The 23,716-nt window shown below is 50.2% G+C and overlaps 8 protein-coding genes across 8 annotated transcripts; 6 read left to right on the forward strand and 2 right to left on the reverse strand.

Annotated features, from left to right (window-relative positions):
• Positions 1 to 627: 627 nt before the first annotated feature.
• Positions 628 to 2,109, reverse strand: N7511_004939 (aminotransferase-like domain-containing protein; the record flags this gene model as incomplete). Its single annotated transcript, XM_057127364.1, has 3 exons — positions 628 to 1,069; positions 1,131 to 1,546; positions 1,639 to 2,109. The coding sequence occupies 3 exons, from the start codon at positions 2,107 to 2,109 to the stop codon at positions 628 to 630; spliced, it is 1,329 nt and encodes a 442-aa protein (XP_056986254.1).
• An 838-nt stretch (positions 2,110 to 2,947) lies between these two features.
• N7511_004940 (uncharacterized protein) lies at positions 2,948 to 5,636 on the forward strand (the record flags this gene model as incomplete). The annotated part of the gene is made up of 2 exons (XM_057127365.1): positions 2,948 to 3,481; positions 3,540 to 5,636. The coding sequence occupies 2 exons, from the start codon at positions 2,948 to 2,950 to the stop codon at positions 5,634 to 5,636; spliced, it is 2,631 nt and encodes an 876-aa protein (XP_056986255.1).
• A 1,251-nt stretch (positions 5,637 to 6,887) lies between these two features.
• N7511_004941 (ankyrin repeat protein) lies at positions 6,888 to 10,235 on the forward strand (the record flags this gene model as incomplete). The annotated part of the gene is made up of 1 exon (XM_057127366.1): positions 6,888 to 10,235. One exon carries the CDS (start codon positions 6,888 to 6,890, stop codon positions 10,233 to 10,235), a length of 3,348 nt encoding a protein of 1,115 aa, XP_056986256.1.
• Positions 10,236 to 10,506: 271 nt separating this feature from the next.
• Positions 10,507 to 11,835, reverse strand: N7511_004942 (Hsp20/alpha crystallin family protein; the record flags this gene model as incomplete). The annotated part of the gene is made up of 1 exon (XM_057127367.1): positions 10,507 to 11,835. One exon carries the CDS (start codon positions 11,833 to 11,835, stop codon positions 10,507 to 10,509), a length of 1,329 nt encoding a protein of 442 aa, XP_056986257.1.
• Positions 11,836 to 12,973: 1,138 nt separating this feature from the next.
• N7511_004943 (uncharacterized protein) lies at positions 12,974 to 14,386 on the forward strand (the record flags this gene model as incomplete). Its single annotated transcript, XM_057127368.1, has 3 exons — positions 12,974 to 13,126; positions 13,179 to 13,423; positions 13,477 to 14,386. 3 exons carry the CDS (start codon positions 12,974 to 12,976, stop codon positions 14,384 to 14,386), a joined length of 1,308 nt encoding a protein of 435 aa, XP_056986258.1.
• Positions 14,387 to 14,791: 405 nt separating this feature from the next.
• Positions 14,792 to 16,132, forward strand: N7511_004944 (uncharacterized protein; the record flags this gene model as incomplete). The annotated part of the gene is made up of 1 exon (XM_057127369.1): positions 14,792 to 16,132. One exon carries the CDS (start codon positions 14,792 to 14,794, stop codon positions 16,130 to 16,132), a length of 1,341 nt encoding a protein of 446 aa, XP_056986259.1.
• Positions 16,133 to 16,610: 478 nt separating this feature from the next.
• Positions 16,611 to 18,983, forward strand: N7511_004945 (uncharacterized protein; the record flags this gene model as incomplete). The annotated part of the gene is made up of 2 exons (XM_057127370.1): positions 16,611 to 17,826; positions 17,884 to 18,983. 2 exons carry the CDS (start codon positions 16,611 to 16,613, stop codon positions 18,981 to 18,983), a joined length of 2,316 nt encoding a protein of 771 aa, XP_056986260.1.
• A 1,482-nt stretch (positions 18,984 to 20,465) lies between these two features.
• N7511_004946 (uncharacterized protein) lies at positions 20,466 to 23,217 on the forward strand (the record flags this gene model as incomplete). Its single annotated transcript, XM_057127371.1, has 4 exons — positions 20,466 to 20,809; positions 20,893 to 21,004; positions 21,059 to 21,786; positions 21,843 to 23,217. 4 exons carry the CDS (start codon positions 20,466 to 20,468, stop codon positions 23,215 to 23,217), a joined length of 2,559 nt encoding a protein of 852 aa, XP_056986261.1.
• Between the last annotated feature and the right edge of the window lie 499 nt (positions 23,218 to 23,716).

The raw sequence follows: 23,716 nt of genomic DNA on the forward strand, positions 1-23,716 counted from the left end.
GGCTCACCAGGCAGCGGGACAAAACAGGGACTGGAATTGGAATTCGACTAATACAGGCCGAAGGCTTGGAGCCTTGGAGATTTTAGATCTGAGGCCGTGTCCTTGTACGACAACGCAGAGGACTGCATGCGGGAACGTGATGATAGCCAAGCTTTTGATCTCCTGAGACATGGTGGATCCGCTAATTTCTGGCGTCGTGGACATGGATTGATAGAGACTGGCCGCAGCATACCGTATTCATCTTGAACGGGCTGTCTTTCAACAACAGCATGAACCTGACATGACATAGAGGAGAAGAGGTGTTCCGTCAACAATGCAAGGTTGGAAGGTTTGAAAGTTCCAAGGTTGACCTCAGCGCTTCCATGACTAATCAGGGCCGAAAATAGAATCTGACTATATCCCGACATCGGGTACCTGCAAAGATAATGCAGTAATGCACAACAGGTCTATGGCAAGATATGCGCTATGTTGATGTGGGATGCTTTCTGCTGAGATGGAGTTCCTACTTATAGAATCATATAGGATCGAAATTTTCCCAATATGTGCATAAGCCACGCGTCCAGTGGGAACCGGTACGGACCGGCTATCCAAAGTGGCTAGGCGTGGAGTCGTCACGAACTGTACAACCTACGAAATAATACGCTTCAAGACGCGCGCTAGTCTACGCACACCTTCGTCTAGGTGGCGCAACTCTTCCCACGCAAAGCAGAGACGCAGACGGTCTGAGAAAGTACCAGCCTGAGGATCACCGGGAATCTGAAACAGATCGCCTGCGGCTAGGCGTAGTTGTTCCTCGGTTTGCGCTCGTTCCACGACATCTGAGGCGCGTACGCCTCTTGGTAAAGTGATCCAGATGAAGTATCCTCCAGCTGCGGCGGTTGGTGGGGGAACTGTCACACCTAGTGGCTCGAGGTGCTCCTTGATTGCTGACAGTAATCGGTCGTACCGCAAGGAATATTGCGGCTGAAGAACGTCGTAGATATGCTTCTGAAGTATCTCTGTGGGGAACATTTGGTCTATTATGGCGGCGCAAAGATGTGAAGGTGCGCCACCCGATCGAGACGAACCACTAGTAATATCAAGTTAGTCCATAACTGTCAAGGGATCGACAACGCCATGCAGTTCCATACGTTTGTGATAGTCCATAGGCAATCTTTTCAGACGCCTCAGCCCAGCCTGTGCGGGCCCCGGGGCCGATCAGCTTACTGAAGCTGCCGTTACTCATTGAGTGTCCCCAGTCATCGACCGGGCCTCCATCTAGGTAACGGTCTACGTCGACGAGCCTCGGCATGTATGCGTGTTCAGACAACTGCGCCTCGGGCTTCGTTGCCCGCTCGAAGAAGTCCACGTCGGCCGGGGTAATCGACCACTGAAGGAAGTCATAGACATCGTCTGTAACAATCAACGCATCGTATTGGCGGGCTAGACGAACCAGCGCCTCCCGTCTGCGCAACGACATGATCATCCCCGAGGGATTCGCAAACGTTGGTACCGCATAGATGACGTGCTTGTAAATCTTGCGCCAGGGCCGCGGTGGTTTCAGCTTCTGCGGGGAAAGGAGGGGCATGTCAGTCCAGAATCTGACAATGGATGGCACAGTGGTGTCTGGTCAATGTGCCTGCGTGGGACTTGCCATACCGGCTCTGTATTTCCAGCTTGGAGGGCACTTTCTTCTGCGGCGCGTAGCTCCCGTGCCAGGAAGTCTAGGTCAATTCCCTCGTCATCCTCGGGCACCCCGCGTAGGCGCCCCGCGAATCCAGCATCATCCATGATTCGGGCTGCCAGGAAATAGGTTGGTGCAACCATCCACACATTGCGCGTGTAGACTGGGTCTGTGAAGACTTGCAGTACGCATGCGAGGTTCTGACTTGCCCCGCCGGTGATGCAAATACGCTGGGAGGAGATGGGCTCCCGGGGCTGATAGAATGCGTTCAGCCATGAGGCTATGTGAATGCGCAGTGGTTCATACCCTTCATCAGGGCCATAGAGCAGGGCTGGGTTGGCAATTGAGGGATCAGATAGAACCGTCGAGGCGGAGTGGCGGAGATCCTTAGCGGGGAGGAGCGCGGGGTTGGGCCAACCACACAAGAGGTCAATTGGGGCGACCATGATGAGATGACTGCTATTGAATAGGATACCGCGATGAATGGAGGAGGAGAGTGTGGATCTGATAGCACATCCATGGAAATGTCCTCCGTCCAGGCTGACTACTCAGATCATCGGGTCCGAGATCGGGTGGGACAATATCCAGGGGCAGGAACAAGCCATAAGAGTCGAGCACGACTGACCTGGACTTCACTTCTCACTACCTTCGCTGATCACTGAGCTTCCTCCCTTTGCAGGTGTTCACGTCGAACCCGTAGAGTTGATGTGTCACTATACTAGTTGCATACATCCGTTAATCCCGGATCCCGGCATTATATGCATCAGATCGACCTACTATACGCCAGATGCGACCTCAAGGTCCCATGGAGATATATCCTCTGCCTGACCCAAGGTCAGTTCAGCTCGCATCTCACATACCACAGTCTCGCTAGGCATCGCTCTGGATCACTGATCCCACTTCCAGTGCTATACTGTAGACATAAGGCTCCCATCTTTCTCCGTATATGAGTAGGCCCACATCCAAGACATGCACAGCCAACTCCATCTATTATTGGCAAAAGGAACCCGATCGAATTTTTTTTTTCTCCATAAAATCATAAAATCATAATAGACAAAAGTGATCATTACATGACCTGCTTCTCTCCCCCCCCCCATTCCCTGTCCCATTCTTCCCACTCCTGCCGATCCATTCTTATCCCCTTTCCTCACCCCTCTGGCACTTTTGGCACTTTTGGCACTTCTGGTACCTCTCTCCCATTCCATGTGCCTCACTTCTAATTGCGCCTGAGTCGCTCCTTTCTCCTACACACACCCACACACTAAACTACACCCACCCGGCAAGATGTTGTCGGCTCCCGTTAAGTCGGCGAAGCGCATCTCTTCCCTATTCTCGCTGGGTTCCAGAGATCGAGACTCACAGAACTCGCCTGTTGCGTCAGGATCCCAAGAAAACACCAGACCGAGAAGCAGTTCGCGGCCCACTCGTCATGTCTCGACTCCAAATGCTGTGTTCTCCTCGGAACCCCGGACGATGCCAGATCCGCTGGACCTAGAAAATCTTCCGCCACCGCCTTCCCTCCTGGCGGTAAACCAAGACCTGGCGAGCAGCGCCCCGAGCTCACCGTCCGATGCACGCCCAGGCAGCAGAGGTCGGGATTTAAGCCGACCCTCTAGCTCGATGGGACTCGCAATTCCGGGATCAACCCCAGACTCCAGACCCAGCACACCGTCGAAACGGAGAAGTTGGATGCCAGGTAGGTCGCGCGCCAGCTCGATCGACAAAAGACCGCTAGCTCCTTCATTACCGGGTGCCTGGATTGCTGGGCTCGATCAAAAGGTCGTCTACGATCTCTCACCGTTGTCTCGGGGAGAACAGGTAAGAAAGGCCCAACCTAGTGCGAATCAAGGTGCATGGGGAATCTAACTTTCCTCAGATACCCGAACTGTGGAACGAACAGGGCGACACTTACGTGTACCTGTTCCCGCAGAACACCGGCCGCTCCCCGTCATTCAAGGTCGATTCCACCATCTTCGCTGAATCTCCCTCCCTCACATACCTCGCCCGCGGAAGCGATGCCAAGAATGATCTCGAGCAACCAACACGCACATTATCGCTCAACCCTACGTCGCCCCCGTTGACGCCGCTGGACCATCTGAACGACGACGACAACGACAGTGCCGGAAGTCAGAGAATGGCCTTTGGTGATGATACACCGGAGGAAGTCCAGGAGATCCACCTCTACCTGCCCATTCCCTTGAACTGCGACGTTTCCAACCCACAGGCCCGTCTGCAACAAGATGATACCGAGACCCTCCTCTTGTTCCGCAACTTGTTCGCCTTCCTGCTTGGACAGTCCTTGATTGCCTCCCCCAAGTCCGCAACATTGTTCTCGATCTTCATGGATGTGGCGGTTTTGTTGGCCCGCTTCGAATTTTCCAACTTGGACGGTTCCAACTTTGGTGAAACCGCGACTTCCAGCTTCAGCAACTACTGCGAGGAATTGCGATTGGCAGATGTCCGCCGCAGCCGGGAGAAGACCATCGAGGCCATTGTGTTGGGTGAGCGCCTACGCTATTATCCGCTCTATATTGAAGGTTTCGTGCACGGTGTTGGAAAATTGGACGAGTTGAAGCAGCTCAGGAGCCCGAAGTATACCTTCATTCACCCCATCACGCAAAAGCGGATGGAGCGAGCATTTATTGATCTCGACAACCGTCTCCGTGGTCTCTATGGCAAACTCGCCGACTTCGACTTCCCCTCGGTCTTCTCCGGTTCCGCTAACTCGAACACTTCCGAGGAAAGTAAAGTGGTCCGCTTCAAGAACTGGAAAGCCAGCTTCCACGAGTTCCGCCGCTTCACCATTCAGTATTATAGACAGAAGTACGGCTCGTGGCCACCCAAGGCGCGCTCGAAGAAGAACGAGTTTGAAGAAAATGGTCTCAACCGTCTCCTCCTGCTCGATCTCTTCCACGATTTTACCGATCTATACGACCTTTTGGTTGACCGGACCGCCCTGACCACCCGTTCAATCGATGTATCAGGCACAGGTGAAGCATCTGCTACCTCTGAACCCAAGGAGATGGCAGTGCGCGCCCTGCGTCATATTCTCAGCGAATACGATCGCAGTACTCCCCCCGTGCTGCCTCCCATTCCATTCGACATTCCACAGTTCCCCTCGTTGCAGCCGTTGCACCGCAAACCCATGGACGCCAAGAAGGAAGCCAAGCAAAGTACCAAGAAGCTCAAGAACTCCGACGTCAATGCTGTATTGATGGGCTCCTACACCCGGGAGAGCATGCGGCCCACCCCTTTCATTGAGAGCTTCATGCAATTCGAACGTCGTTGTGCCCAGGGCAAGAACATCAATGACATCACTGATCTCCGCTGTGGTCAGTGGATTTTCCTATACTGCGTCATCCAGGCCCTGCCCATGCTCGTCGTGGATGTCCCCGACGTGCACTTCAGCGAAGGCGTCGAGTACTTCCTCTGCATTGCCCCTCGTGGTGGTGCTCCTTGGATCCACAACGACACCAAGACTGCTCGCAGCTGGTTTGGAGTTGCTGGCGGTGCTGGTGTCGTCAGCCTACCCACTGACGTTGTCATCAACGGCGTCGAAGGTGTTTACCGCCGTAGTCACTGTTGGCAGGTCGCTCAGCAATGGGCTGAGATTGGTTCTTTGATTGACCCTCCCATGATGGAAGATGCCACCTACGAGGACGCTGAATCTTCCATCTCATCCCCCTACCAAGGTCATCACTCCTCCGCCGAATCCTCTTCCGAGCCCAACGCCATGATGCACCCCGGAGGTGGTCTCACCCCTCCCCCTCCTGCCATCCCGCGCCAGCGTTCCCCCGGCGCTGGCGCCCGGACGGAGCACCGCCACTCGATCTACCCCGGACTGGAAGCCCTGCCTCTTCCCGCCGGCATTGCTCCCATCGAACCCCCTGCGCGTCCCATGAGTCGATTCAACCCCAACATGAGCTTCGACGATATCCTGAAGGAGGTGCCCAAGAAGGGAAAGAAGAACTAAATAACGCCGGTCAGATGTTGATTTCCACCATATCTTGTTTCCCTTTTTCTCTGTTGATAGGCGCATTTTGTCACTTGGGCGTGCACAGGGAAAGCGAAAAAGCAAGACATTTTAATTTTCGGAGCATGGAGAGTCCTAATTACCAGCGTATCAGCATCAGCATCTCCTCGATTCCCCTGTAATTCGATATAGACTTAATATCTACTTTCTTTCTTCGGTGAATGTTGTACGAAATATGGTAATTCTCTAGTCACATTAAATTCCACTCGCTACTCTATATATCTCGTTCACAGCTAGTTCAAAATAACCAGTCAATATAATGGATTTGCCTACGGACTATGAGTTAACTTGAAGCAAGTTCATAGCATCCAGTTTGTTTAGTTGTGTACTACAACCTGCTACTACGGCAGGCCGTTGGTGCCATCAGGCTTGAAAGTCGACCACATGTACCGGATAATGCTTGGGACTTTTCCCTCTCCATTTCAGTGCTGACCTCTGACTGGTTTTTGTCGAGGGTGATCTGATTCATTATAATATCAAGTATTTGATGCATTCTCGTAAGTAAAATATAATAATGAAAATGCGCTCATTCTCACGCTAATGTTATACATCCACTATTATATACAGAGGGCGTTTTGATCCATGTAGGATGTGGTTCTAACATGACCCAAAGTCTCCAGCAGTATACTTAGTTAACGTAACTTAAGTCCATACCCGTAGACAAGTTCGCAGACAATACCGCTCCAATCAATTGCACGACCGACATCGTATTTCTATATTTTACGGTAATCAAAAGGCCATACCGCCGCGATTATGCCGCGGAACTTCTGCAGAGTCTCGATTCACGCAACAGGAGAGTAGAAAACAAAGGACCGTGCCCCCTGAAGCGAGCGTACTATTTCGTATCATTGGATTATATCTCACGAATTCGGGTTCATACGAAACTGTGTAAAAGACTGACAATGTACCAGCTATGCGAAAGGAAGAAACAGACTTTTGGACAGGCAAACTGTGCACTACCCCACACCCAATACGAGACAACCTCGAATCTGACGCATAAAAAGGGGCCAAACGCTGCTTTTCTCTGATCTGAACTAGTGTGGGCCCATTCCATGTTAAGCTTGGTTCGATTCTTAGCTTCGCATCTGCCAAAAAGTGTTCACTCGGATCTTGTTCATATGGATAATCCATGCCAATCCCCGTCTCAACATATAGAAGAATCCACACACTCTTTCACCACTAAATCCTGAAATGCCTCCCTCCCGCTCAAGTCTAACAAGCGACCACGAACGACTAGAGCCGCGGCTCCTCCGCGCCGCAGAAACAAACGACCCCGAAGCCCTGGCCCACACCATCACCCTTGCGCGCGAAACCAACCAACTCAATGATCAGTTCCTGCGCATCGGGCTCATGCGCAGCGCGGAACGCGCCAACGCCGCCGCGACTAAATACTTGCTTTCGATCGGCGCGAAGACGGATGTCACGTCGAATAAACTCTCCCCGCTTCACCGCGCCGTGGAGCGGAATCATTATGACATTGTAGAGTTGTTGCTTGATGCTGGGGCGTCGGCGGATTGTGTGGATAAAGAGGGGCGCACGCCGCTTATGATGGCGGCGTGGAGGAATCACGCCCGCATTTTGGGGCTGTTACTGACCCGTGGGGCCGATGTTAATAAAAGGGATTTGCGCCGGAGGAATGCGTTGCACAATCTTGCTGCGGACAAAGATTGTCGGTGGGGTTGGGGAGAGGAGGTGGTGCTGTTGTTGCTGGGGACTGAAGTTGCCGTGGCAGGAGAGAAGAGTGTGGATGAGCTGGGACGGACGCCGTTGCATTGGGCGTGTGCCAGTGGGAATTGGAGGTTCGTGGAGTTGCTACTGGCGAAGAGCACTGGGAAGGGGATGGAGATTGATGCGGTGGAGTTGAGAGGAAAGACGGCATTACATGTTGCGACTGCGCATGATCGCGTGGATATTGTGCTCTTATTGCTGGAGCATGGGGCTTCGGTGAATGCTGCCAGTGATGGTGGGTGGACGCCGTTGCATAATGCTTGTGATAAGGGATGCGAGGGCATTGTGAGGATTCTGTTGAAGGCTGGGGCCCTGCTGAATGCGCAGTTGTTGAATGGAGTGACACCTTTGCATCTGGCGGCGCAGAGCGGACACCGAGAAGTGGTCGAGTGTTTGCTGGAGAGAGATGATTTGAAGAGGAGGGTCAGAGATAACTTTGGGAGTACGCCGTTTCTCAGGGCGGCGCAGTTCAAGCGCAAGGATATTGTGTTGCTGTTGGCGCCGTTCAACAATGTTGAGTCGCTGTCGGATGATATCAAGGATGCCTGTGCTGCGTTCGATGCGACGGTTGTGGATTTTGGCAACTTTCACAATGAGAATCGGGTCAAGCGCATGTCTGTTTTTGATCTGCTTTACGGCAGAGACCGGGAGAATCCTCGCAAGCAGGCTGTGTCAACTATTCCGACTGACAGTCGTGCGACGGACTTCCGCTGGATTCATTTACCGGCTAACAATATGGCCTGGGTGGAAGCTTTGCTGACCAAGTCATTCATTGAGGAGGGAGCTCACGATGTGGACGGGTTCAAGGGCCTGGAGAAATCGTTCAACTATCAACACCGGGGTCAGCGGACTCACTCCCATTTCATGCGTCCATTGTGTCAGAATACACCGCGGACGATGATGCGGCGACACGAGGAAAAGAACGAGGAAGAGAAAGAGAAAGAGGAGGAATCGTCAGAAGGACAAGCCAAAGCAGAGTATTCATCTCGCAAAGTAAAAGGCGGCAAGACGGAGCGAGTCGATTCATGGTCTCAGGATGAGCCAGCGAAGAAAGGCAAAGGCAATCAGAACCAGAACCAGAACCAAAGCCAGAACCAGAAGCGTGGCAAGTCGGGCAGCGCGCCAGGAACCCCCAAAAACGAGAAAGGAAAATCCCCTTGGGGACTCAGCGAGAAACAGGCTCGATCGTCGCCTCTATCATCGTCAATGTGCAAAGACCCCCATTCTCTTCTATCCGCTTGCAACATCTGTGTCTTCATGCCATATCTTCACTTCGAGACAACAGAGCGAAGACAAAAGATGCAGGATGCGATCCAACGCGCCGAAACGCTGGAATTTCTTCCAGGAGGAATGAAGAGAATGCGTACAAGAGACGAAATGCTCATTGATGCACATCTCTCATCTTCAACAACCTCCCTACACGTCCGCAGAACACTTGACCAATTCTTCTACCCGAACATCGATACTAAGAGCCGTGACCAAGACCAAGTAGTATACCGTTACCAGACTAAAAGCCCGGGAATGGGCCACGACCCCAAGATCTTCATGGTTGACCAGCTGTGGATGTGGATTCTCGGCACGAACCTGATCGTCACAGGTTTCCCACAGAGATGGGACCAGCCCAAGAACGACCCGCTCAACGTGCTAGATGGGATCATCGAGGATATCAACTCCAAGACTCGTGACCCGGTCAAATCAGTATATGACTTGGCAATCATCATCACGAACCGTTGCTCGGGAGTCTTCGATCGCCACCGGCTAGGCGACGAGGAGTACCAATTCCTGGATATGTTCGAATCCTCCATTGGTATCGCAACGGACAAGGAAACACTGCTCTTCAACCAATTCAACCACGCCTCGGTGCAAGCATCCGACTGGCTTAAAAGCCACCGCAAGCTCAACGGATCATTCTCCAAGTCTGTAGATGAAGATGGCCTGACGAGCGATTACTGCGACGAAGACGGTCAACCACTCTTTGTCGACCGACTCCTAGATATCGGACAAGAAACAGATCTCTTAGCCGAAACAAAAGACATCCGTGATGAACTAAACATGATTCGCACAGTACTGGAACATCAAAAATACGTCCTTATCGATTTCCAAGACGTTATTTGCGAGACATATCAAGGCCAGCATCGTTCACAGGTCGAAGTCAAAAAACGGTTCAAGGACCAGCAGCGTGTGATCGATATGCACCTCAAAGATATCGATCGCATGGATAAACAGGCTGAACGTATCTACCACTCCATCACTGACCTGCTTGATCTCAAACAGAAACATGCCAATGCGTTTGAGGCTCGCTTTGCGCGCGATCAGGCGGCTGGTACTACACGCCAGAGTAAGACGATTATGGTCTTCACCATTGTCACGATTGTCTTCTTACCGCTGTCGTTTATCACGTCCATTTTCACGATCAATCTGAAAGAATTTAATAATTTGAATCTTGGCTATGTGGCCAAGTATACTTTTGGCATTGGCTTTGCGATCTCCATCCCGCTTGTCTGGGTTGCCCTAACCGTTGACGACATTGGTGGTTTCTTCCGTGTGGGTAGCCGGCGCTGGCGGGCTGGGCGGAAGAAGGCTGCTGCGCCGGTTGAACGAGAAGGTGTGCTACAGACGTTGGAGATGGAGAAGATTATCAGCTTGTCGCGGATGCGTCGCAGCGTGGATGTTGAATATGGGGGGAATTTACTGCCTGTCTCGACACGCGGCTCTGTCGTGTCTCGGGGACCAGCTTCATATGCGAATGGATTGGGCAATGGGAGGAAAAATTATGATGCTCGATCTAGTAATGACTACAGATCACGATGATACGATGATGACTCTAATGATGTTTTACTGATTTTGTTGGCCTTGACCATTCTCTGCAAAAGTTGATTATACCCGTCAAGAAGTTAAAGCGCTAAATATGATCGAATATCTATCTAGATTTGTGTCTACAAGCTTCTAGGGAACTCAAATAGTATTTATTCACCCGAATTCGAGTGGTTGCTCATTCTTAATTGCAAGTTTCAACTTATTATAACTGAATATTCAGACCCAAACGCCATTAAACATCAAACATCAAACAGAAACAACTGATTCACAGCACTGGAACCTTGACATAGTCCCTGGCCTCACCATCCTCGAGGTCACTAACTTCCGACTCATCGGGAGTGAAATTTCCACGGACCTTCTCATCCATAACCCCCTTCTCATTAAGGTCATCATCAATCTCAACCAGGACCTTCTTCTTCTGAACCTCAGGCTCAGGAACCACCTTCGGCAGAACAACATTCAAAACACCATCCTCCAACTTTGCCGAAATCCCCTCGACAATAACAGAAGCTGGCGCAGCCCTAGTCCCAAATCGGACCTCACGTTCGAAGACGCCAATCTCCCGTCCACGCTCTTCCATAACAAGGCCCTGATACATAGCTTCATCAATACCAGGACGGTGCACAACACCCGCCAACCGCAGAACGGATTCTTCGGCGTCATAGTCGATGCTCAGATCACTCTTCTTCGCGCCAGGGAGTGAAACGTGCACAATGTACTTGGCTGGGGTATCAAAGACGTCGACAGTAGGCGTGAAATCCACGCCTTCGGATGCGGGCTCGTTCATGGGGATTCCGAGGTTGCGGAGGATATTGTATGCAAAGCCTTGACCGAATGGGGGTCCGCCGTGGGGCCTGCCATGTCCGCCTCTGTGGTGAGGGCCTCGCCCGCGGCCACCGAATATTCCTGCGTGGCCGTGGGGATGGTTGTGGTGACCCCATGGCCCTGCGCGGGGACCGTGGCCGTGAGGGCCTGGGTGACCATAAGGACCAGCTGGGCCATGGCCGTGTTTGCATTTGCCGCCCTTTCCTCGGAAAGGACCTGGGCCTCCGTGGCCCTTGTTCTTGCATTTTCTGCCGGAGCCGTGGTTGTCTTGTGTGTCGGTGTCGGTCACTGGGTTCTCGTTGGTCTCAGTGTTCAGGTCTTTTTCGCCCTGCTCTTGAGCTGCTTCGGTGTCCTTCGGGCTGCTTTCATCCAGATAGTCAAAGGGGTTAGGGCCGTGGTGGTGGCCGTGTCCATGCTTTCCCCTGCCTCCTCTTCCGCCAAATGGACCAGGTCCATGGCCGGGGCCTCCTCTGCCTTTGCCTTTGCCCTTGCCGCAGTGATTACAACGGCCACCGTGGTTCTCTGGGGAGTCGGAGTCGGATACTGGGCCGTCGTTCTTCATCTCTCCGTTTGAGTCTTCGTGAAGCCCTTCAGTGCTCCGTGGGAGATTCTCATTCTGTTGGGGATTTCCCCATCCATGACGGTGGCCGTGACGTCCACGTCTTTCATGGTGACCTCCAGGAGCAAAGAAAGGATGGTTCTCCAAGTTTCCGTTGAGGAAATCCCAGAAGGGATTTGGCGGTTGGTTGAGTTGATAGATGGAAGCCATCTTGAGGGTATCGATCGATGATATAGATACGTCTGATCTTAGCTGACGATGAAAGTTGATATACTAAAAGGTATAAAAAGTGGAAGGAAGAAAAGAAAAGTGAATGACACTGAATCTGATTCCAAAGCCAGTCCACAGCAGCCACCAACGGGTATTTATATACACATCTACTTGTCTACCCAGGCAGCCAAGTTCGTCGTACTCATTATAGTGGTGTACGTATTCAAGCCTGCCTAGACCACACCATCTCCAATCATATTCGCCAGCATCCTCGGGGCCGAGTGTCATTTCCCCCATATGGCCAAATCCTCGGTGATGACAACGCACAACTCGATGGTTCTCGAATCCACTAAACCCTAAACTCCCGGGGAGGCGAAACCAGATGTCTCGATGGATCTAACAACATCGATCAATGGCTCAATCGGGTAGTCTGCGCCTATCTCCGAGAGCTGACTCATGGGCCTTGCGCCACACCGAGGACAAACGCCACATATCACGTGCAGGGATGAGGCGAAGTCCGCACATCATCACGTGGAACACCATCTACCACTGTGGCCTGAGGCAGCAATGATGATTCGCCCCTTGTGGATCACTACCAAAGTTAGCCCAACTCATACTTGAGATCGGCACTTTGAACCCCGCTGATAGGCTGAACGTCTTCCGGATTGACATGATGCAAGCAGCTCAATGGGTTGAGCCTTTTGAAACACCAGAGGTTGGTGATGTTCAGGGCAGTTTTCGACCTTTCTGATAGGCTTCTAGCGGCTCTCACGTGAGATCCGCGTCCAATTGGAATTCTACCCTAGAAGAATGCACGATGACAGACTCCACATTGCGGTCCTTGGGAAACTGATATCTATCCTTGATATCTTCACTTACATCAACAAGCCAACTTGATTCTCGGCGATGACGTATCCTCTTATGCTTATATCAAGCTTAACTCGCCCTAGATAATGAAGCCAATTTTGTATTGATACCAGCCTTTTAATCCAATTCTTATCGTACGATGGTACCCATATCTACAGATTATCTCCGCACCTGTGCAGTGCCAGAAAATCTGAAAACAGTGAAGCCTGATACTTCCAAAACTGAAAAGCACACGAAGAAGCCAATCGCCCCTCAGATGGCTGAGCCAAAGATGCCTTCCTACCCTGGACTGGGGCGTTGGACTCTCCTTGAAACAATGGGCAAGGGTGGATTTAGTACTGTCTACCGTGCCAAAGACTCAACTTCTGAATATGGAGAGGTTGCCATCAAGGTACAGAGAAAATACGAAATGAATAATCAGCAGGTATGATATTTGAATCGTTCGGGTTTCTTCCATCCGCTAACAAATTCAACAGATAGACAATATGATCAAGGAGATTCACATTCTCGAAGAAGCAGAACACCCAAACATTGTACAATTCATCGATTCGTTCGAGACGCGCCAATTTTGTTATATCATCATGGAGCTCTGCACTGGTGGCGAGCTCTTCGACAAGGTCATTAAATTAACATACTTCAGCGAAGATCTCAGCAGACATGTCATTCATCAAGTTGCCAAAGCGGTGGAATATTTGCATGGTACTCTAGGCGTTGTTCACCGGTTGGTTCCATAACCACTCACCTTTGGGGGATAATGCTGACTTTGTATCATAGTGATATAAAACCGGAGAACATCTTCTTCTATTCCATACCATGGACACAACACAACAAAATTAGCACCCACCTCGACGAAGAAAAGGCCGACGAAGGCGAGTTTGTGCCCGATATTGGGTGCGGTGGAATAGGAAAGATCAAGCTTGGAGACTTCGGTCTATCCAAGTTGATTCATGGATATGGCAATCAAACCATGACGCCTTGTGGAACAATGGGATATGCGGCACCTGAGCTCATTTCCGATCAAGGGTATTCCATGGGAGTCGATATGTGGGCTCTTGGATGTGTATTGTTCACGCTGCTCGTTGGCTTCCCTCCATTCTATGACCCCAACCTCTCCATTTTGAAGAGACGAGTCACCCGCGGAGAATATACCTTCCAGTCTCCGTGGTGGGATCCTATCTCGCAAGATGCAAAAGACCTCGTTTCAAACCTTCTTACGGTCGATCCCGGGAACCGGTTTACTATCAAGGAGTTCATGGCCCATCCTTGGATCAAACAAGCATCAAGTGAAACCAAATCTGCATCTGCAACTGCAACTCCAACCCCGGTCCAGACCACTTCTCCTGCCAAAGACTACACATCGGATCTTGTGCCTCCCAATCTGACTGCTGGACACCAGATTGGTTCTCGCACCCCCGATACTATGAATGTTCGCGAAATCTTCGACGTTGCATTTGGCGTCCATCAACAAGAAGAAGAAAGGAAGCGAAACGAAAGAATCGCTGCCGAAGGCCGTGCCACACCTATAGAACCTCCTGTTGCATTCCGGAATCGGACAAACCAGGATTCATACACACCGACACAACTGCGACAACCAAATCAATCGAATATATCGTCTCCGCAGTCATTGTTTCAACTTAGCTTGCAAAACAGTTGCTTGCTTGAGAAACGCAGACGAAAATCATAGGATGGTGTTTTGCATAGCAAATCGCACTGCAACTTGTATAATAAATAAAAATAAGAAGTAACTTGCAAAGAATATCTAAAAAATGGCTTGTAAAGTTCTTTCTTGGAGTACCGTTGATACTAAATAGAGGCCTCTACACATTGACTAGTTTGTCCGCGACAAGTCTCACATACCCATTGTAAATCATTGCGCACTTGTATGTGCTCCAATTATCAATGCGTAAGCTGATTCCTTGCCCCAACTGTGGATTATATTAGACTACGATATTTGCGTATAGAGCTGAATCGTGCATATTCTCGTGTTCAATGGGGTAAGCGAGGCTCAGCTGTGGCCCAAGCGCTGTAGTGTGCTTCCCCCACTACTTTAACTGAAGCTCGTCACATCTTGATCTTCTCCATACCCAATATGGACGAAGCAGCCTCGAGTTTCCGCGAACAGTGGGTGAATCCATCCGATTTATTCTCCATCCTGTTAATTATCGGCGGGGATGTCATTCGCCTCGCTTTGGCAGCCGTAACCGGCGGCCATATTGCTCCCGTCACCTTTTCCTTTGGATGGGTGTCATATGCTATTTCAGCGTTACTCACTGTCCTAAGTGAGGATCGACTGATGCCTCCGTGCCCGGACTCTTCGCTCCGGGTAATCAATCTAGGGTCGGGGTATACACGGTTCAACCGGTCCTGGACTTTAGGGCGGGTGTTTCAAAATTACGAATTTTGGATGCCTGTAGAAGTCAAAGAAAGACTGCAAAGCCACCCGGTCTTATATAAGGACGAGGAAGCTTGCGTCGCGGACACAGATATGCCAAAGAAGGCCACGGCAACGACAGAAATACCCTTCAATTCTCGCAAATTCGTGAGCCCCCACCAGGCGCGCCTTTGTGTTGGTGTTTACGAGTGGGCACTGAATGGAAACCATCGTGTGGCAAAACCTCATGCCGATTGGGTTTATTGGCTGGGAATTGCCGTGACAGTGGTTCAGCTCGGCGTCAGTGCGATACCGTTTGGCCTGTACCGAGACTGGAGCATCTTTTTGGTTACGGTGGCCGGTACAATTCTGGCATACGCATCTGGCGCGCTGCCGCAATGGCGGAAAGAGAAATGGGCATGTCGAACCTTGGAAAAGCGCAAAGACATTGCGTTGACACTTGGCAATGGCACGCAGCATGTGATTGTCGTGCTAGGAGCGAACGGTGGATTGGATTTGGAAGACATGGCTGGGGGTCAGTTGTCCCACGATGAGAATGAAGGGTGGACTCGTAGAGGTCGACTGATGCAATTGATGAGTCCCGGCAATACTACACGCCTGATGACGTTCCTGCTAGCGGTGCTTTGGCTTCTACTTCTCCTCAGCAGCACGGGAATCAAACAGCATTCATGGTATCTACTTGCCGTGGGAGGGATTGGCATGTTGCAAAATCTCATCACAGCTGGGGCGCCACGTAAACCGGCAATGTTAGGGGTACCGCTTCAACTGGCCATGCGTTTGGATACGAGAAACGAGGCAAACGCGACGCCAATGGTTTTCGCCGAATTCAAGGTCATGCATACCCTGATGAAGCTCGAGTTAGAAATAAAGGGGGCTGGGCGAGCTCTACTACCAGAGTATTTCCCTGGGGGTGGTTCCCTCCAGTCGTGGGAAGAAGAATGGTGGTCCAGCGATAAGCCGGAGACCCGACGAAAGTTACTTCAGACCGCGCAAGGGAAAGAATTTGATAAACAGATGCGCAGCACGCAGTCTCACTGATATGAATGTATGATCTCGCAGTCAAAAGCAGGTTTCCACCAGTTTCTAATCCACAGCTGGTTGCAGTTCCTTATGTTGTCGTATACTGATTTGGTACTTCTCTGCTTTATCTAAGAAAACAAACAGACTGCCCAGGTCTTAGAAGACTACAAAATAGCAAGTAAACTATATCAACTTCATCAACCTAGAGACAGAGGACTTAATATTCCAATCACAAAGCAATGCTGGTGGACGGTTTCAGCCCTGGACGCTTAAATCCCAACAAAAAAGGAGACTTGCATCTTCTCTGACATTGCCGCGAAACATATAACTTACATCGAGGCAACAGATATCAAATACGAAGAGATCCCTTATTGGCATGGAAAAATAACCAATCAGCACGGGGACAGCGTGTTAGGACACGCTAAGTCTCTAAGCTGACGTGGGGCTTCATCTGACTGAAAAAAGTTCGATTCTCCAATCCCCTCAGACAACTTCAATGGCAGAGCATTTGTTCTTTCCTGGCGAGCCTCCAAACCCGCTTTGGATCGAGTACAACGGTCCGCTATATGATGGAGGGAATTGGGACCAGTTCCCAACTCGCTATGGCTGGAAATTGGACACAGGGGCCGACAAGTTCAGCTCACGTGCAATCCCGGAGAGTCTTCATTCTGGAATAGAGTGCTGGCTCTATTTCGGAATGCTTCACTATGTGTTCGGTGACAAGCTGGACCAGTCTGATTTTCTTCTGCGCAGGGAAGAAGAGGCTCAGCAATGCATAACAACAAAGCTAATTCATAAATATATCGACAACGCCAAAGAATGGAAGAAGAGAAAACTGGGGGAGCGAGCGGTTGAGATTGTCAAGAAAGTCTGTGAAAAGCTTTCTGAATATGGTCATGACTATATACGGGATGAAATGGCATTGGCTATTCGGCTGGTATGTTATCTTCTCTGGCATCTGGCTGTCAAGCGAGATGGCCCTCAGATCCAGACACCTCGTGTTCAGCAATGGATTCTCAGCAGAGAATTCGAGTCGAAGAGAATGGTTGCCGAAGGGTGGTGCCCCCTGGAGGTCGAGAAATGTCGCATGACCGGCGGGGGAGTAGAAACCCCGGTGTTTCTGCTTCAATTAATGCGTGTCAAGGCCAGTTGGAATACAAAAACGCACGAGTCCTGCAAGAAGGGAGAATGTGTGGCAAACAACGTCGATGAGAGCGACTATGTCACGCGACATGTGCAAGAAGAGTGCACCTGTTCGCATCTCCAGGCAAATGTCGAGCAGTTGCAAACAATTCTCCGAGATGGAGGAGTTCCCTTATTGATGATCACGCCTGGCGAGGACGAGCTCGGCAACGAGAATGTCAAGGTTGAGATTGTGAGAAAGCGCGTTGGCAAGCAATACTTGGCCATCTCACATGTTTGGTCCGATGGACTGGGCAACACAGAGGGTAACAGTCTCCCAAACTGTCAATTAAAGCTTCTGTATGATCAGGCAAGATGTGTTCTCACCGGTGGTGAATATGTCCCGCGCTACGAGGGCGGTCCGTTTGGTCCCCTGCACACTGGTGCTGCTCGACTTGCTCATTTCGCGGGCAATCAAGTATTACGCAAAGACGATTCAGTACTGTTGTGGATTGATACCTTGTGTATACCGCATCAGCCGGACGTCCGCAGCCTGGCAATTCAACGCATTCGGGAAGTATATGTAGATGGTCAGTGATATTAGCACACGACTACACGCCCTTGAATCAAAGTCTGACAGATTGCAGCTTACCGGACCATGATTCTCGATTCAGAGATGAGGCATGTGAGCGCCAGCTCGACCAGTCGCCTGGAACTTCTCCTAAGGGTGCTATACTGCTCGGGGTGGATGCGCCGGCTATGGACACTTCAAGAAGGACTAGCCGCTAAAAGCCGGCTGTACGTGCTGTTCTCTGACAAGGCAGTCAATATTTCAACTATTGCGAACGAGCTCCTAACCAAGCTTGATCGAGGCAAACTCCCCATCACACAGGAGAGAACCACCACTTTTGCCATTGGTGTTTGGTTCTCTTATTTCCAACACACGGTTGAATATGCATCCAAATTTATCCGTTTCGTCGACTTTGTCGCTAGCCCCTTTGAAAAACGCGACCTTACTCAAGATCGACTCATTGCATCAAATTGGTTTCATGTAGCCACGCGAACCACCAGCAAGGCAAGCGATCGTCCAATTATTCTAGCAGGCATTCTCAATCTCGACTTGAAAGAAATCCTCGCTGCGAAGGGCTCCGACGAACGCATGCGGAAGTTCTACGGCCTGCTTGAAGATTTCCCCCAAGATGTGCTATTCCAGCCCGGGCCACGGTTCGAAGAAGATGGGATGCGCTGGGCGATGAAAGTGTGTCAATATACCGAGGACCTTGGCTTTTTGTCAAGCGGAGCCGGGAAGATCACACCTAGAGGGCTCCAGATCACTCTGTTTTCGTCATGGTTGGTCCAATCACGAATAGTGTTCGATCTCAGCCTCTTTGACCTTGACGAGGGGCAATTGGCCTGGGAGCGATGGCTCGAAGAGCACAACCTTGAAAATGCAAGCAGTACGTCTCCTGTTTGTCTCCTACAGACTAGCGCACCAGTTACTTTGGAACCAAATGCGAAGTATGGGATCATTGTACGCGGATCAAAAGTTTCTCAGCCTGGATCGAGGATATCGTGTGCAGTGGTATTACTACATACAACGGAAGATGGAGTCCAATATGCACAATATGTCTGCCGGGGGACAATCATATCTATTGTCAGCGCTAACTTTGGAGGGTTGCCCGAGAAAGGATATTTGGTGCCAGTCGACTGGGATGATCAACAAAACCGGGAATGGATTGTTGGTTAGCTGCATGACAGTCAATTTGAGTATGGCAATGTTGTTTACTCAATCACGAGCAAGTAGTATTCTGCAATGGCAAATTTCAAGTTCAGATCCATTGAAATGAGGTCTATAGGCACAGTTCATGTATCGCCATTTTCTACGGATTTCTTTTTATACGCTTGATTATGGCCGGATTCATCATTAAGTATTTCTCTGTGAGCTAATATAAGAGAACTGCTAGACTTCTCGAATAGTGTTATATAGCAAGAAGTAGGCCTTCACAACAAAATTTTCAGCCTCATGCTCCCCTGCGGTTGGCGTTCCGCCAATGATATGCCTTTGGGTCTCAACCCGCCAATGAGAAGCTCGGCATGCCATACCAGATCTATGAAATTACCGACCCCCTTCAATTTTATGTTCTGTTCGGCCTGTGTTTGCCTTCAATCTCAAGACCTGTCCGATGATCACGCAATTGCTGCCCGATCCAGCCTTTGCTACGGACGACATCTTTACCGACTTTTGTTCTCAACTTTCAGCTCGTGAATAGTCTGCAGGGAGAACACTTTTTGCGCTCATCAAATCAGTACGTATGTTAGGGTCCCAAGGGAAGTGATCAATCCAACGACTGGAGTTCTGCAGGCTTTGGAAGGTCGGATAGGCCGATTTTGTCGTCGGGCAAGCTATTCTTACATCATGAGCGCGTGAGCAGGGTTGATCTCAAAGTAGACCAGATTGAAGACCGATGACACGGCTCAGTTGCCCTCGGAAGTACAGCCGCTTATGGACTCTTGATCACAGCGAAGTGACTGACCTCGCGACATTTGGAATCAAAAGTAAACGATACATCGTATCATCTCCCAGGCCAATGCCTCGACACATCCGTTTCTGTTATCTAGAATATCAATGCCTTTTTCAGATGAACGTATGGAAAGTATCTATACTTTTAATTCTTTTTAGGATTGTATAGCTTTTCTGGGGAACTACCAGCATATACCAGATGGTTCATTTACATTCCAAGCTTTCTCGAGCCTACATGTTCGACCCGAAGCACTCGAAGATAGGCAAAGAAGCGGTGAAACTGAAAGAAACCCAACCCAGACAGAAGTACTTGAAAAATTGAGTGCATCCTTATTGATACTCTGGCAGACCGCATGCATATTTTTGAGCTTGCATCGGGTGCACACGAGATCCTGGTGGCACATACGCTCGCTAAACATCTCTGCTAACCCTAGAATCCCGAATCTATGGATACGACCTGCCGTCAAGGTTTCGGCATAGATCAAATCAAGGGGGGATGGCATTTCTACCTCCGTCAACTTTAGGGCTTGCGTTTCCACATGTTTCCGGTTCTGGAAATGCGGGCTTCTGATTGGCGGTATCTCAGACCGAAGCAATAGTGTCGCACCTGGCAACCTATTGGCCGCCTATTTTCTGGGTGAATTAAGCTAGCTATTCTCCTGGCAAAAGAGTTTAGAGAGATTCTCTGTTTAATATATGTTCTCCAGCATGAAGAACGGGAATGGGCAAGAAACAGAGCCCTCTGAGCCCTCCGAGCCCTCCGAGCCACAAAGTGCCCCTGCAATTTTAAGTGGACCCTCGACCGATTTAGCTTCCGCGGGGAGGACGAATAGAGCTCAAACAACGGTCGGAGATGCTCAACTGGCCAAAATTGCAATTCCGCGCCAGAATACAGACGCAATCCCGCGATACAGTCGCAGGGTGCCCCGGGCATGTGAGGCTTGTCGACGCCGGAAGTCGAAATGCAGTGGTGACACACCTCTCTGCCGCCAATGCCGAGAACTGGGGCTCATTTGTTATTATCCGGTGGGATGGCGAGAAAAAATGACAAGGTGAGCCCTGGAATATACTAGGCTGGAAGAAACAAACACAAGAAAACAAAACAACTCAAGTCTTATCTATGGAAACACAACAGGGAGATTCAAAGACTCTCAGCAGCAGTGCAAGAATATGAGAGCTTGCTACACGACTTGCGGAATGCCACCGAGTCTCGCACCAGTGGCTGGGTGAAGGCTTTATTGGATAAGGTGAATATGTGAAGACCAGACCCCCGGAGGAACTGTCGCTAATACTGGGATCAGCATGGCCAGAATACAACCCCCTTCGAATACCCGCAGTCTCTTTTATCGACATCACAGAATACGGTTGAATCCGACAAACCATCCTCACCACTGTCCATCGGGTCCCTGGAAGCCATTGATCGAGTGGATGAGGACTTAAACCGGACGACTCGCACTCGCGCAACCGGCTTTATTGGAAAATCCTCGGAAATTTCATGGATGAAGAGGCTTCAGAAGGAAATCAACCGACGATCTGGAAGAAGTCGAACAGATGCCTCGGGCCCTGGCAAAAAGGAACCGACAAAGGATCGAGTCTCTCTTCATACCCTGAACTACCGCCTCGATGACCTCGATATTTGTGTGCCGGAGGCGATACAGCTCTACACCCTACCGTCTAAGCCGCTTGCCAATCAGCTCCTTGACGACTACCTAGAAACGGTTCACCCTTTCTTTCCCATCATCAGCAAGTCCATCTTTCGTCTCCAGTACGAAGGGTTGTTCGATCACTCGAACCGGCCGAATGATAAGTGGCTTGCGATCCTGAATATAATATTTGCAATATCCGCCAGGCATGCGCATCTGATTAAGGCCCCGTGGCGTGGCGATGAGAATGATCATTTGGTATACCTGACCCGGGGTCGCCGGTTAAGTATGAACGGCGAAATCTTGTTCAGCCACCCTGATCTGCAGCAAGTTCAAGTTGAGGGCTTAATTGCTTTCTATCTAGCTGCGTCAGATCAAATCAATCGGTGAGTATCCAAGTGCAGCTTCCACAGACCAGAATTGACCAACTGATTTGGAATAGTGCGTGGCGAATCCAAGCTTTGGCTCTGCGTTCGGCCATCACACTCGGCCTCAATCTCAGAGCCGCAAACCCGAAAAACTCCAGCATTGCTAAAGAAACACGTTATAGAGTATGGTGGTCTTTGTACACTTTTGAGCATTTGTTGGGCGTGATGACCGGTCGGGCAATCTATACTCTCGACGGCGGTTACTCTACTCCTCTCCCGCTCCCCTTTGAAGAGCACCAATTACAAGATGATCCAACGGCCATAGAGGTTCTCAATAACGATACATTGAGGGAAGAGCGAATCAGTGAGGTGATGGCGAGCTCATGGATCAGCGCTCTAGACGAAACCCAGAAATCCCGGCCACGGGATCAAACTTGGTTGAAAGGCTTGCCGGCGAATATGGGGCTATGTTATCTCTACTACTGTGATCTGGCAGTAGTCACGCAAGAAATTGTGAACAAGGTCTATTCAACCAACGCTGTGGCGCTTGCGTGGCCGGAGATTGAAAGCCGGCTTGATGAACTCAGAGCTCGAATCAATATCTGGAAATCGGGCCTGCCCGCCGCATTTGACTTTGAAAAAGAGCCGACTGACGACAGCCCTGAGCAGCTTCGATGCAGATTAGTTCTGGCGTTTCACTACTATAGCGCGCGGATGATCCTCGGCCGCCCTTGCTTTTGTCGGCGGGATGCACGCCAGAGTGACTCTCCTTGGACATATGGTTATACGATGGCCATTTTCACTTTGGAATCAGCTACCTGCATGCTTGATCTGATTCCGAATGATCCAAACGTCTTTCAGCTTTACCACTTATGTCCGTGGTGGGGTGTACTGCGCTATCTCATGCAGGCCGCCACCATCATTCTCCTTGAGCTTTCATTTGGCTGCGTCCACGCGCCGGAAGACGAGGACAACCTCGTTAGACTATCAAAGAAATCCATCCGCTGGCTTTTTGCAATGGCGGACCGCAGTGTTGGCTCGCGTCGGGCATGGCAACTGTGCAACTCCAGCTTCCGAAACCTGGCCAACAAATTGAACTATAACACCGACGATATACCTTTTTCGTCACCCCAACCTGAAAACTTGGTGACCGACGCGACGTCTGGATTTCATTCCAGGTCCGACCAAGTGGCTTCATATGCCCCCAGCGACTATCATGACCCGCGGTCGGAAGACTTGATGGATTCCTTTCGACCGGATACTTTTGGACCAGTCCCAGAAACTGGTTTTTACACGACATACCTCAATTTCCCGACTCCTGATTTGACGACTTCACTGCAACTCCCATCTGAAACAGATGATTCATATTTTCCTTATGATTCCCTCAGCGAAGAACTTATGCGCTCTTTCTTGCCTTCCTTCGATGGGGACGGTAGGGAACGAGGCTGATATAAGAAAAAAACCGTATATATTGGCCAAGAACACATGGAAATGACGCACACGAATTCATTTTCCAATATTGTTTCTATGGATACTCCGAATCTCTCTACTCTATATCTCATACGTAACATGAAATCTGGGAAGAAAAGGCAAAGCTTGTTTCAATATATCATCGCCATCAAAGGAAGCAAGCCTTGCAGCTGGCCTGAAGATAAGTTTCAATAAAGATAAAAACTTACTAACCCAGCGCCATCTATTCTCGAAGGCTACCAGCAATCTAAATGTCTCGATCACTCGAAGACAGCATCTTGGTACCGGCCCGAGCCGAACCTTTCTAGTATCCTAACCATCCAACAAGTTTATACCCTCGAACAATGCAGAATCATTCTGTCTTCTTGAGAATAACCCTCATAATTCTCCTTGTAGAGATTTATCCCTTTACTGTAAGCAATCGCCAGGTAACCATTATTAGATATCTTTACAAGATAGCGTTGGCAAAGCAAAGGGC

Source organism: Penicillium nucicola (assembly GCF_028828085.1).
Source record: "Penicillium nucicola strain IBT 29836 chromosome Unknown utg000003l, whole genome shotgun sequence".
Taxonomy (NCBI): domain Eukaryota; kingdom Fungi; phylum Ascomycota; class Eurotiomycetes; order Eurotiales; family Aspergillaceae; genus Penicillium; species Penicillium nucicola.